The 13782-nt window shown below is 45.0% G+C and overlaps 1 protein-coding gene across 3 annotated transcripts in view; it reads right to left on the bottom strand.

Annotated features, from left to right (window-relative positions):
* The window catches only part of LOC119963106 (coiled-coil domain-containing protein 158-like), a 336026-nt gene that overhangs the window by 38324 nt on the left and 283920 nt on the right, over positions 1–13782 (bottom strand). For 2 of the 3 annotated variants that reach the window (XM_038791705.1, XM_038791704.1), the window contains 3 exons: positions 13350–13510; positions 9240–9296; positions 8271–8335 (listed from right to left, as the gene is read on the bottom strand). In XM_038791705.1, the coding sequence (XP_038647633.1) occupies positions 8271–8335; positions 9240–9296; positions 13350–13510 (283 nt within the window). Of the gene's footprint in view, positions 1–6098; positions 6174–8270; positions 8336–9239; positions 9297–13349; positions 13511–13782 lie in introns of all 3 variants that reach the window. The other variant, XM_038791706.1, reaches the window with a different exon arrangement.

The following is a 13782-nucleotide window of genomic DNA, read 5'->3' as shown; positions in this document are numbered from 1 at the left end:
GCCTGGTTCCAGGGTCGTCACAGGATCCTCCGACCAGCTCTTCTACTGATCCCGCCGTGGACTGTGTGGCGCTTCTGGTCGCTCTGCCTGCCCCTGACAGTGCTGCAGCCCTCCCGGCTCCTGAGGCGCCAGCCATTGCCCCACCCTTGAGGCAATCAACCAGAGTTCGTCGCCCACCTCAGAGACTGAACTTAAGAAACTCTGCACACATGTGGACTTTTTGAAATGTTCTTTTTCCCATATTCTTTGTTGTTGCATTCATCATCCAGTGATTTGTAAATAAATTTGTTGGTTGTTCCAGTTCATGGTAGTCATCTGCACTAGGCACCTTCCTCTGTAAATAGTCTTGTTCCCTGTATATAGCCTTGTACCCTGTATACAGCTTTGTACATATGTCTTCGCACCTCACACGTAACTAGGTACATTCTCCACACACCCACACTATTTATTAGCACATGCCTAGATCAACATTTTTTATAAAAGGGGAGATGTCATAATATATACCAATATATCATGGTGCAGACACACACACTGATGGACACACACAGGGACCAATCAACATGTACAAACACCACAGCCAATCACCAGTTTGAATACAGACACTATAATGGCAGAGGGCACCATGGTTCCCACTCATTCTGGGTGCTGCCTCTGAGTGTAACAGGAACTTATTCATCCCAGCACGGACTCACAACACGTGCTGAGAGAATCAACCGGTTCGGACAAGGCTTAGGTCTCTAGTTCAAGTTAGCATTATTTAGACCCACAGTTATTGTGTGTTAGTTAGTTAGAAGTAGTTAATAAAATTGAGTTGAACCTTCATCTGTGTTGGAAGTGTCTGTTCATCTCTCAAGCCTACACAAGCCAACACATCACTTCTTACATTGGCCACCAACTGCCTACCCTTAACAAACACCATCTGGTCCTCCCTAATAACGTCCAGAACACAATCCTCAATCCTGGAGGACAAAATTTTGGCCAGCAGTTTGGCGTGCACATTCAACAGGGATATCAGCCTGTGGGACCCACAGAGCTCTGGGTTCTTGTCCTGCTTCAGAATCAGCGATATCGTGGCCTGTGACATCGTCGGGGGCATTACCCCTCACTCCCTTGCCTCATTGAACATCCTCATCAACACCGGCCCCAATATCGCAGAGAACGTTTTATAAAACTCCACTGGATACCAGTCCGGCCCCGGGGCTTTAACCGCCTACATGGCCTTCAGACGTTCCACTATCTCTTCCAACTCGATCGGGACCCCCAGCCCTTCTACCAGCTCCCCGTCCACCGTTGGGAAATTCAGCCCCTCCAAGAAGTGCCTCATCCCCTCCGGCCCCGTAGGGGGTTCCGACCTATACAGCCTACTGTAGAAATCCCTAAACGCCTTATTCACCCCTGCTGAGTCTCAAACCAGGTTCCCACCTCCGTCATTTACTTTCCCTATCTCCCTGGCTGCCTCCCTCTTTCTAAGCTGCTGTGCAACCATTCTGCTGGCCTCACTCAATACTCACAGATCGCCCTCCTCACCTTTCTCAGCTCCTCTCTGCCCTCCCTGTGGTTAACAAGCCAAACTCCGCCTGTAGCTTCTGCCATTCCCTTAAAAGCCCTGCCTCTGGGGTCTCCACATACCTCCTATCGATCTGTAGTATCTCCTTGACCAGTCAGTCTGTCTCTGCCCTGTCCACCTTCTCCCTTTGGGCCCGTATCAAGATCAGCTCCCTTCTGACCACCGCCTTCAGCGCTTCACAGACCATCGATGCTGAAATTTCCCCCGTGTCGTTGACTTGCAGGAGTTCTGAATACATTTCCTCAGCCACTCGCACACCCCTTCGTCAGCCAAAAGTCCCACATCTAACCTCCAGTGGGGGCGCTGGTTACTGTCTTTACTAACCTGCAGATCAACCCAGTGCGGAGCATGGTCTGAGATTGTGATCACCGAGTACCCCGTGTCCACCACCCCTGCCAGTAAGGCCCTGCTCAAAATAAAGAAATCGATCCAGGAGTACACTTTATGCACGTGTGAGTAGAGGGAGAACTTCTTCACCCTCGGCTTCCCAAATCTCTATGGATCCACCCCCACCCCCCCAATCTGCTCCATGAACCCTTTTAGTTCCTTTGCCATTGCTGGCACCCTGCCCGTTTTCGAGCTTGACCGGTCCAAGCCAGGGTCAAAACTGTGTTGAAGTCGCCTCCCATGACCAACCTGTGCGAGTCCAGGTCCAGTATCTTCCCCAGCATCCTCTTTATAAACTCCACCTCATCCCAATTTGGCGCATACACATTTACTAATACCACCTGTACCCCCTCCAGTTTCCCATTGACCATAATGTACCGACCTCCCACATCCGAAACTATTCTACCCGTCTCAAACACCACCCGCTTATTGATCAGGATCGCGACCCCTCTAGTCTTTGAATCCAGTCCTGAGTGAAAGACGTGACTGATCCAGCCTTTCCTCAATCTAATCTGGTCAGTTACTCTGAGGTGCGTCTCCTGCAACATTACCACGTCTGCCTTCAGTCCCCTAAGATGCGCGAACACACATGCCCTCTTAACCGGCCCATTTAACCCTCGAACATTCCAGGTGATCAGCCTAGTTGGGGGGCTCATTGCCCCCTGTAGCCATCTGGGATAGTCACTTTTAGTATATAAAATGGACACTCGCAGAACCTATAGGGGAAATGGACAATGCAAAGCAAACAAGCAGGTGTGGAGCCTGAATGTATATTTGGAAGGCAGTCTGCAGACGGAACCGAAACTCTGGGTCGATTTACATATTGATGGACCATCTCCGGGAAACAAAGGACGAGTGCTCAGGTAGCCGATACTGTCCCAGGCAGTCCGGCGCCACTACCCCAGCAAGAAGACACAAACAAAGCAAGGCCAACGGTCACCTAGGACACGCTCAGCCATCAAGGCACCCGCCCCTTTATTGGCTTAGATCGATGGCGGTGATCGAGAAGCTGCCCAATTAATTGGGACCAAGTTTAAGGCCTGCCTAAAAGCGCGCGAAGCCCCTCCAAGTATAAGAAGGAACCCCCGCCAGAGATTCAGCCTCTTGGAATTGGCTCTCAAGCGGAGAGACCCTTCCACCAGCACCACCAGAAGCAAGTAAGTTGAAGTTCAACGCTTGCTACCAGACGGACGACCCCAACAGCCTCAGATCCGAACAACGGCCATTGTTCCTCTGACCTAAGTGGGCATCCGAAGTTAAGTATAGGTGTTAATGATAGATATTGTTTTACTTGTAGTGTTATTGCGCATGAGTAGATCATACTGTGTGTAAATAAATAGTATTGACTTTGAACTAAGTAACTGGTGTATTGGCTCTTTGATCGGTATTCGGGTTGAACCTTATGGCGGTATCGAGAGATACCTGGCGACTCTCAAAGCATACTCATAATTAGGATTAAGAAAGGTGACCTATCGCTTCTCGGCCTTTTGGCTAAGATCGAGTGCAGATCGAGCCTTTTGGCTCAGATCTGGTATGTCTCTCTTGTGGGGACCATGAATTGGATTCAATTTGAATGGTTTTTGGAGCAGGCAAGGAGCTGGATTAGGGGGTTTGCCCCTGTCCACGCTCTGAGCCCTGGCTTTGTAACTCAGATAAAGTAATAAAAAAAAAATATTTTAAAAAAAGGTGACCTTATTAACCACCATATTTATAGCAAGTAAACAGAGCAACACCCCCCTTCGCCGATCAGCCATCCCCTTTTTTGGGCCCGCCTCAAGCCTATGCTCCGCACCTCCACCCGTCCGCCCCCAGGCAGCCTCTGCCCCCAACCTCCTCTCTGTCCCTTACCCCAAGTCCCTCCATCATCAGCAGAATATAGCCACCTCCCCTCTAGTAACAACACTCTATAACCGAACCCCTTTGATAAACCAAACATATGGACACCCCCCACTGTGCTTCAGTGAGCTAGTCCGCTCAGCTAGCTCGGAAATTCGCTGGAAATTCGCCGGATAGTCTCCCACCTATTGCTCCCTCTCCACCCTCCCTCCCGCTCATACAAACATACTCCTACATCAAACAATCCCCACACAATTGCCCGACAGAAAAACACCAAAATCTAAACAAGCACACCTCCATCCCCCAACAGTGCAAATGAAAACCTTAACTCACTCAGTTCTGCCACTGGTCCCAAATCATTACAGAAGGCATTACAAGCAGCTTCCACAAAACAAAAAACAAAAAATGAAAGAACTGAGAAACAAAAAAAACATTAACGTTGCAGCAATGTTCAAAAGTTCTCAGTCCACCACCAGTCCCTTCCTTTTCACGAAGTTCAGCGCGTCCTCAGGCGACTTGAAATAAAAGTGCTGTTCCTCATATGTGACCCAGGGACAGGCCAGATACAACAGTCCGAACTTCACCTTTTTCTTAAAAAGGATCGACCTAATGTGGTTGAAGCCTGCTCTTCTCCTGGCCACCTCCACATTCAGGTCTTGGTAAACCCGCAGGATACTATTGTCCCGCTTACAGCTCCGTGTCTGCTTGGCTCACTGTAGAATGCGCTCCTTATCCAAGTACCTGTGGAATCTCACCACCATTGCCCTCGGGGGGGGGTCTCCCATTTGCGGCTTCCTCGCGAGTGCTCTGTCAGCCCTGGCCACCTCCAAGGGCCGGGAGAATGCCCCATCCCCCAGCAGCTTCTCAAACATGTCTGCGATGTATGCCCCAGCATCCACCTCTTCGGACCCCTCCGAGAGCCCATCGTTTCTCAGGTTCTGCCGGTGGGACCTAATCTCTAGGTCCTCCACCTTCTCCAGGAGTTTCTTCTGCTGGTCTCTCAGCATCCCCACCTCCAACTCCACCGCAGTTTGATGTACCTCCTGCTCAGCCAGCACCTTCTCTACCTTCTGGATCGCCCGATCTTGGGCGTCCAATCTAAGCTCCAGCCGCACAATTAACACTTTTATCGGGTCCAAGCTGTCCCGTTTCTGCTTAGCAAAGCCTTCCTAAATAACTTGCCTCAGCTGCTCCGTTGACCACTGGGTCGACAAACCAGAGGTCCGGTCCTCCGCCCTGCTGTCCCCTGCTGCAGCTTCAGCCCAAGCCTTCTCTGTCTTTCTGTTTCTGCCTTTATGAGCACTTCTAGTCCTTCTCTCCATGCGCCGATGTGGGAATCCAGTACACAAATGCCTCTGTCTTGTTTTACAGTTCAAGTCCGGTAGAAAATCGGGGGAAAAGGTCCAAAGGTCCGACCCGAGCGGGAGCCACCAAATGTGCGACTTACTCCTTCATAGCCGCCACCGGAAGTCCCCCTTTCTTACTCAATTATTATCCAGTTGCTTTAAATAAGAAAAGAGGGAAATAATGGGTTGGATTCTCCGTTTCAGCAGCTAAGTGCCGGCTTACACGGAGAATCCGTGGGCAATTTATGACGAAACAATTGGCGCCGACCCCTAACTGATTCTGGGGCCAGTGAGGGACTAGTGCCGAAAACGGCCGGAGAACAGCTGGGTCCCTGGCTGCGCATGTGCACAGCGACGACTTGCAGCGGTCGCGGCCTACAACATGGTGCTGGCCGAGCCCGGACCCAACCCGCCATCCGTGACCCCACAGTCCACCTCCTGGCCATCCTTCCCCAGTTTCCCCAGCCCTCGCGGAAGTCCCCACTCCCAGCCAACGGCACGGATCCCGGCTGAGTGTGGCAGCTTTGGACATAGTCCGCAGCCGCCACGCCGGGTTCCCAACCACTGAGACCACATGTGTAACGCGCGGTCAGGAACTCAGCCCATCGGGGGCGGAGCATTGCAGGAAGGCCTGCCGATAACGTGTCAATGCTGCTGCCACGACACGCGGCGACGACATTTTTCCGAGTGGGCGGAGCATGGCTGATAGGCGGCAAACCGGTGCCGGCCGCGATTTGGGCGTTGGAATCGATTCTTTGCGCGATCGCCGATTACGATATCGCCATTGGGCAACGGACAATCCCGCCCAAGGTTTGTGCACGTTCGTGAGAAATACAAAGCAACTTCAATGTTATATGAGAAAGCTTCAGGCAAAAGGTATAATTTTTCTAATACATATAACCAGCAGAGAACCACATTGATTGTGAGCACATACTGGAAATCTGAGCACCAAATCATCTCACCATTTAAACTAATGGTCGGGAAATCATGTGTAGCACATCAAAATTTCCAATTTAAGTTGCATCCCAGGCTCCCGGCTGTAAAGCAAAGTCAGAAAATGGTTTCTGTATTGATCACATAAATACTTGCAAAAACAGAAGAGAATATTTATAATAAAAGCAAAATACTGTGGATGCTGGAATCTGAAACAAAAACATAAAATGCTGCAAAAACTCAGCAGGTCTGGCAGCATCTGTGGAGAGAGGAAGTAGTATTGAGTCCATATGACTTATCTTCAGAGCTGTTTATATTAACTATAAAGTATTGCACAGGTGTGTATGCTAGGTATTACAAAGGATGAAAGACTGCCGTTTCAGCTTTGGGGCCTAACTTCAATCTAGCCAAACTAACAGGATGAAAAATGAAAATCGCTTATTGTCACGAGTAGGCTTCAATGAAGTTACTGTGAAAAGCCCCTAGTCGCCACATTCCGGCGGCTGTCCGGAGAGGCTGGTACGGGAATCGAACCATGCTGCTGGCCTGCTTGGTCTGCTTTAAAAGCCAGCGATTTAGCCTGGTGAGCTAAACCAGCTCCTGATAGTCTTCTGTCAATTTCTGTAAAGAGCTTCCAGGTCAGGCATTGTCAAACTCGGGGGCGACCCATGGGTGGGTCATGGGTGATGTCAGGAGGGTCGCGGAGCTGTCCGCCATGGCGCTCCCGATCATGCAAATCCGCGCGCAACAGTCGCAGCAGCTGGCTTTTTTTTAAGAAACATTTTATTGAGGTATTTATGGTTTTACAACAACAACAAAATAAACAATGTACACGAATTTATAAACATTGTGCAAAAGCCGTCTGGCAGCTGGATTTTAACTATGCCAGCTGCAAGCAGTCTTCAAAATGGCCACGAACATATAGAAAAAAATTTGGCCGCACTGCGCATGCGTGTCCAATCTTCGGTGCGCATGTGCAGAACTATTTTTTTTTACCAGGTCGGGGGGCCAAAGGGACCAAAGGGACAAAGGGACTCAAAACCACTTCCTCCATTTTTGTCAGCAACAAACTAGGTAAGAGAAAATGGTGGGTCGCGCAGGTCAGCTGGCATGGGCCGCGAAGGTCAGCCGACGTGGGCTGTAAAAGTCGGCCGGCGTGGGTCGCGAAGGTTGGCCGGGTTGGGTCCCGAAGGTTGGCCGGTTGGTAAAAATGGGTGCCCTGAAATAAAGTTTGAAAAACACTGTTCTATGTTGAGTAAGTCTCAGTCCAGTTTCGAGTGAAAACTAGCTCACAGCACAAACGTATCTCAGTTACTGTATCCGGATGTGCTCTTCTGAAGTTGGACTGAAATGCATGTTTGAGGTGGAATGAAAGGAACTTGATCTTGCAGCTAATCACACCATACCACATATGTAAAATGGAAGTCGCCATAGTTATAGATGACCATAAATAGGCTGCTAGCTGACTGTATGCAAATTAACCTGAGGGTCACCACACCTCAGGCAAGAGGCAAGGTTGAGAAGCTGTGGTGCTAACAATTGCACACAAAGACGAGAGACATGTACAATCGAGGCTTTATTGCTGTGTGATGCTATTCCTCCGGCTACAACTGTAGAATAGGATCGGAGTGACTCACACGCATTTTTATACACAAGCTCCCTGTGGGCGGAGCTAGTCGGCAGGGGCTTACCGGAGGAACCTGTATTAAAGGTACAGTCATACATCCCCGTACTGCAAGTACGCATATCTACAGTGGTTATCACCACAGAAGCCGAGGCCTTCATGAAGAACCTCATCCGGTACGGGAATTGAACCGCTCTGCATCCATGAACCAGCCATCCAAGCTAACTGACCCCCCCAAAATATGTAAAGTGCCGAATGCTGACCCGTTCTGAAGTGCAAAGTGTTTAGTCCCCAGTGCTAACACTAGCCTCCTCTGTTGGACATATGCACAAATAAATACAATTTAATCATTATGAAGGGATTGTAGACAGTGAGGTTTTTTTCAAAAAATCCTTTGTTACATTAACGGTAACATTCCTTACACAAATGTCTGTGGTAGCATAGCAGTATATATTCCCATACAAGCAGTTTTTAAAAAGAATAACATTTTAAAGAGTAACATTTATTGCTGACAACATCACCATGGAGACACAGACTCCAACCAAACCCTGGCCATGTTTGTAAATGTTAAACTCACCAGTGCAAGCAAAATTGTCAGTACTGAAGGGTTCTTTTATTTCCCGAGTGCACATTATTCGATCCCTGCAGGGAAGACAGATGCAAATAGCATTCCAACTTGCTAGCAGCATGCACAGATTTAGTAACAGCAGCATAAGGGTTAACTTCAGCAAGCATGCACACAAACATTGCTGCTGGGAGAGCAAAAGGAGTCTCACAGGAGAAGCACCATAGCTGCCCAGCCCAATGTTACATTCAGATAAGGAAGACAGTACATTCAAGCATGTGTAGTTCTGGATTTTAAGGATGCTGCATTAAAAAAAAGTCATAATTTTCATTCTCAAAGAAAAATGTTATTTCAAAGTTATATTTTACAAGAAACGTCATAGAAAAGGCAATCCAGTCAGGCTTGCTGGGAAGTTTGTGTGTTTGTGGATGTCAGGTGAGGAGGATAAGGCCAGACTTTATGATGCCTCCAAAGGTGCAAGAGTTTCAATACTTACTGTCCGGATTTGGACATAGCTGAGATATTGGATGTAGCTTGTGTCTGTGGAACCACAGTCCAGCAATTAAAATTATTAGCATTTAAACAAATCGAAACGAATGAGAACTTAGGGTGGGCTTCATTGAGAGTGGTCATTTAACACAGGAGTGGCAGCATGCAAACAATAAGGGGAAGAAATGGGTGCAAATTTACTCACAAATGTACATTTATTGAATCCTCTGCTATTTAATAAAAGTCTCTCACACTGGTGACTGCATTGCAAAATTCCAGGACTACATCATCATATTGATAAAAAGTCACTCAGTCAATTTTAAGAAGTTGTTTTTTTCACTTTAATATTATTTGTGACAGAAAACAACAACTGGTATTTTCAGCGGTGTTTTTTCCCCAACAATCTACTCATCAACAACAAAACAATACTGAGCTGGAAGGAACATGCATTTGAAAATATACACATTAAACGAAACTGCTAAACTCTCAAACCTGAAGCAGGTGTCTTGTGATCCTCTGTCCGTACAACTGTCTGTATTCAAGTCATCCCTAAAAAGTGAAACAACATGGGATAAAAGTATGCAGTAAAATTCACTCAATTTTCTAGTTTCATAGCTACCAATATTAAGATTACTTTTTAGCTTAAACAGTCATTGCATATTGTTTCCATTGAAGCAAATATGAAATTGATCATTAATAGATTTTCCGCCTGAGTATTCTGAAATATAACACTTCAAGCACGCAAGATAGACTTATTTCCTAAAGAGCCACTATATCCCTGTTTATTTATGAAATATCATCTGCGAGATTCTCTGTCGGCAGGATCCTCCACTTCGCCAGAAGTGCACCCATGCCCGATGCCATGGGATGACCACAATGGGAAAACCCATTGGCCAGCTGCCGGAACGGAGGATCCTGCTGCCAAAGGGGACGCGCTGCGCCGGAAAATGGGATTGGCAGGGTGGAGAATCCCGCCCCATAAGTCTATTAGGAGGTGTATGGTATGAAAAGTAACATTTCCATATTTACAGAAGATGCTGGAAGTGTGGCAAAGCAAAGAATGACGTGCAATGTATCAAGAGGGAGAAAGATGTAGAGCTTCTGGTGAGCAGGGTCAATAGAAAGCAAATACAATTAGATGCAATGGTTGCTTGTTCATTAGGGCAAATTCATTACATGCTTCGGAGACGGCGGGGGGTGGGGGGGTGGGGGGGGGGGGGTGGAGTAAGTAGGACACTGCCATTCAGAAATTGGGCTACAACACTAGCATTGTTTTTCCAACCTGCGCTCCCTTTGTCCAAACTGCCATGGGATACCAGGAAATCAAGGTGGCGGGACACTATAACAAAAAATAAACTAAAATAAAAGAGAAGGTAAACCAGGAAGAAACAAGTTCAAAACAATTAGTACAGGAAGATGCACAGCAATGTGGTGACTCTTAAATGCCCTCCGAAATGGCCTAGAAAGCCACTAAGTTGAAGAGAAATCAGCGATAGACGACAAATTCCGGCCAAGCCAGTGACACCCATATCTCATCAATTAATATAAAAGGAAGGACTAAAATAAGCAGTATGCATTGAATGGAATAGTGGTGCAGTATGCTCGTCAGAAGAAAAGGATTGGTGAGTTAACTGAAACCATCAATCTATTTTATGGCTATAATGAAAATGGTAAACAAAGTAATTAGTTGAGAGGAAGAATGCAATTCAAACAAAGTGGTAGTGTTACTGATTAGATTAGATTTGAAGTAACTTAGGAAAGATATTTTTGCTTGAGAGAGAGAGAGAGCAAGATACAACCAGGATGCTCAACTGCGTCTCAGGAACCAAAGTTATGAGGAAGGATTGAGCATGTTCTTCTTTGAAAAGACCTTTAGAGTTAGCCTGATAGAAGTTTTCAAAACTTGGAAGGGCCTTGATAAAATTGATCAGACATTGTACAGAACAACAAACAACTCAAAAATCAGGGAATATAAACTTCAAAAAAGCTGAAAATTAGGCTGAAAACGATGGAGTTGAATTTCTGCCTAAAATCTGTCAAAACAGTGCAAATGATCAAGGAATTTCAACCATAAATTACAACCAGAACAAATTAAGTTTCCACAGTTTTTGTGCTAGATCATAAATCATTGTGTGGGAAGCCAGTCCAACACATACAAGCAGCGATGATGCCAGATCAAACTAATTACTGTGGTAAATTTCCACTAATAGTGCTGGTTTGTGGGAGTTCATAAAATTAAGTTGTTTTTCTTTTCTCAGCCTAAAGGTACTACGATGGATCAAAAAGCTTTTAAAATATAAATAAAAATTACTGGACACTAATTAAACTAGTTAATGGTTCTTCATAGCCTTTCAAAGCCACTTAAAATCACGTTACACATAGGTGATTTATTAGACACTTTAAAAACTCTTATTTTTGTGGAAAAGCCATTTATAGCTGTAGTAATAAAACTACACCAGGTTGTCACATGTAAATTTATCAAGGAATACTTTTAATGCCAAAAAATGTTTTTAAGCATTGACTGCATTTTTACATTCATACTATTTTACGTTCAATGATATGTAAATTAATTTGTGCAGAAACATGAACTAAAAATTACATTTAGAAAATTAGCCCAAGTGCATTGGATTGCCAATTGCGCTCAAAGTGGAAACGCAACCTTTGGGAATTATTTTTGCTGAGTTCTGTATTGAAAGGTTTACTGTGTTTAAGACAGTATTTTACAGCCTGAATAGGACACGAGTAAACCTAGAAACATTCTAAGATGGCGATATGTACGTGATGGAACCATCAATTCACCAGACACGTGTTTTCCGATATGAATCTAGGCTTTAATCAACTTACTTCAGAGCCAGCCTGTTACCCGTCGATGAACTCTCGGTGAACTGCAGGCTGACTCTGGACAAGGGTATTTATACAGCAGCACAAGGGGGAGGAGTCGTGGGCGGAGCCAAGGGTGGAGCCCTGTACAAGCTCCTGAGCATTCCCAGAGCTACTCCCCCTAGTGGTCGGGTAACGCTACTGCGCTTACAAATGTACAGTGTGAATTACCATGTCATATTCACCACAGTACGCAAATGGAATGAAAATGTAGCACCTTATATATGTTGTGAAAAAGTATCACAGTTCAACTCAGGTCTATAGTGGTAACAAGAAAAAATAAACCAAGAAGCATGTAAACAGGATAATATGGCTCTGTATAGGCTGCTATCTATATCCATGGCACATTGTGGGTGTATCTACACCCAATGGACTGCAGTGATTTAAGAAGGTGGCTCACCACCACCTTCTCAAAAGCAATTGCTGGACGAGCCAGTGAGGGCCAAGTCCGATGAAAGACTAGAGAAAAAACGTGGAATACAACGTGTGAGGGATATAATTTTGCTGACATTTTATAAACTATCAAAGGAGCATTTGAATGACCTCAGTAATAATTAACCATTTCATATGAAATCCAGGGATTCCAACTGCAAGACTCAAACAACTAAGATCCACAGACAAAGGAAGAAACAAGCAAGAATTGCTACTTGACCTCACTATATTTGTATGTATAACATCAGTGATTTGGGAATGTATTACATCCTGTTGTAATATTGTGAAACCTACTGACATTCATTTTTTATTATAAATTTGGAGGGTTTTTTTTTCCAATTAGGGGGCAATTTAGCATGGCCAATCCACCTAGTTACACATCTTTGAGTTGTGGGAGTGAAACCCACGCAGACACGGGGAGAATGTGCAACTCCAAACGGACATGGGGAGAATGTGCAAACTCCACAAGGACAGTGACCCGAGTCCGGGTCCTCAGTGCTGAGAGACAGCAGTGCTAACCACTGCGTGACCGTGCCACCCTTTACTAACATTTCAAACTAAAATTCATACCTTGGAAAATCTTGGTAATTTGAATGTTTTCATTACTTTATATAAAAAAAAGATTGAGTTAAGAAAACCAAGTTTCAATATAGAAGATGTTAAGAAGTACTAGGCACCAAGGCAATAGAATAAAGTTTTGCCTACATAGATTTATAGGATTAGTCTAGTAAATAATACAGGATTGACCATATTTCCAACTTCAATGGAGGGCAACAGGAAAAGTATCCTTGGGGTTGTTGGTTGGGTCGGAGTTATTTACTTTGTTGTTTTCCTGTTGAAAATTGCTGTTAAAAATGTATAAATGCCTTAATAAAAATATTTTCAAGAAAAAAGAAAAGTATCCTGGGATGCATCATGGCACCTGGCACCCTGAAGAAGGCCCTTCCTCATTTTGCAAACACCCTCGCAAAAATTCAATTAGATTTGGATGATCTATATCTGAGATATGATGTGAATTTATCCAAATGTAAATTCTGAATGAGAAAATTCACCTCCAATGAGAATGCCTCTTTTCATAAATGATATGAACTGCTGTTATAGGAGAGGGTAACAATGTCAATAGAAAGGTGGGACAGCACGCTTTAGTAACTATAAATTTTTTTAAAATGTGAAATAGTTATTTCAACCACCCCTGCAATTGTAATTCTAGTAAATTTAAACTAATTTAACAAGTTTAATGTTGCTCCATTTTGACCAAGCAGTGAAATATAGCAAGTGTCTGAATCTTACAGAGCATGCATATTTCTTGATGTTCGTTGTCCTTCGCAGTCAGTGTAATTTACACTGCTTGGTCTGTTGCATCCATCGCAGGCTGAATTCCTAAGTTCCATGAGAATATTCTTTAGCTCAGGGTTCAAGTCCTCTTGAAGACAACTGGTCCTGGACGCTGCCTGAAGTTCATAAATAGAAAAAAATATATAATTGAAAAGTTAATGAAAAGGCTAAAGCAAACATTAATATGCAACTTGAATTTGCTTTAGATTTTTGGAGCGGGGGAAGGATACGTTAGCCTAATTTTCAACTTAAATGGACAGAATGGATCAGTGGTTTATTATAGGAACCATCCTATTGGAAATGAAAATCAAACAAGTTCTGTAATGGGCAGGCAATCCACTCCCTCAGTTTATCATCGAAGTGACGAAGGCAAAATGATCCGCGTTAT

The sequence above is a fragment of the Scyliorhinus canicula genome, chromosome 3 (assembly GCF_902713615.1).
Source record: "Scyliorhinus canicula chromosome 3, sScyCan1.1, whole genome shotgun sequence".
Taxonomy (NCBI): domain Eukaryota; kingdom Metazoa; phylum Chordata; class Chondrichthyes; order Carcharhiniformes; family Scyliorhinidae; genus Scyliorhinus; species Scyliorhinus canicula.
This window is presented reverse-complemented; position numbering and strand designations above follow the sequence as displayed.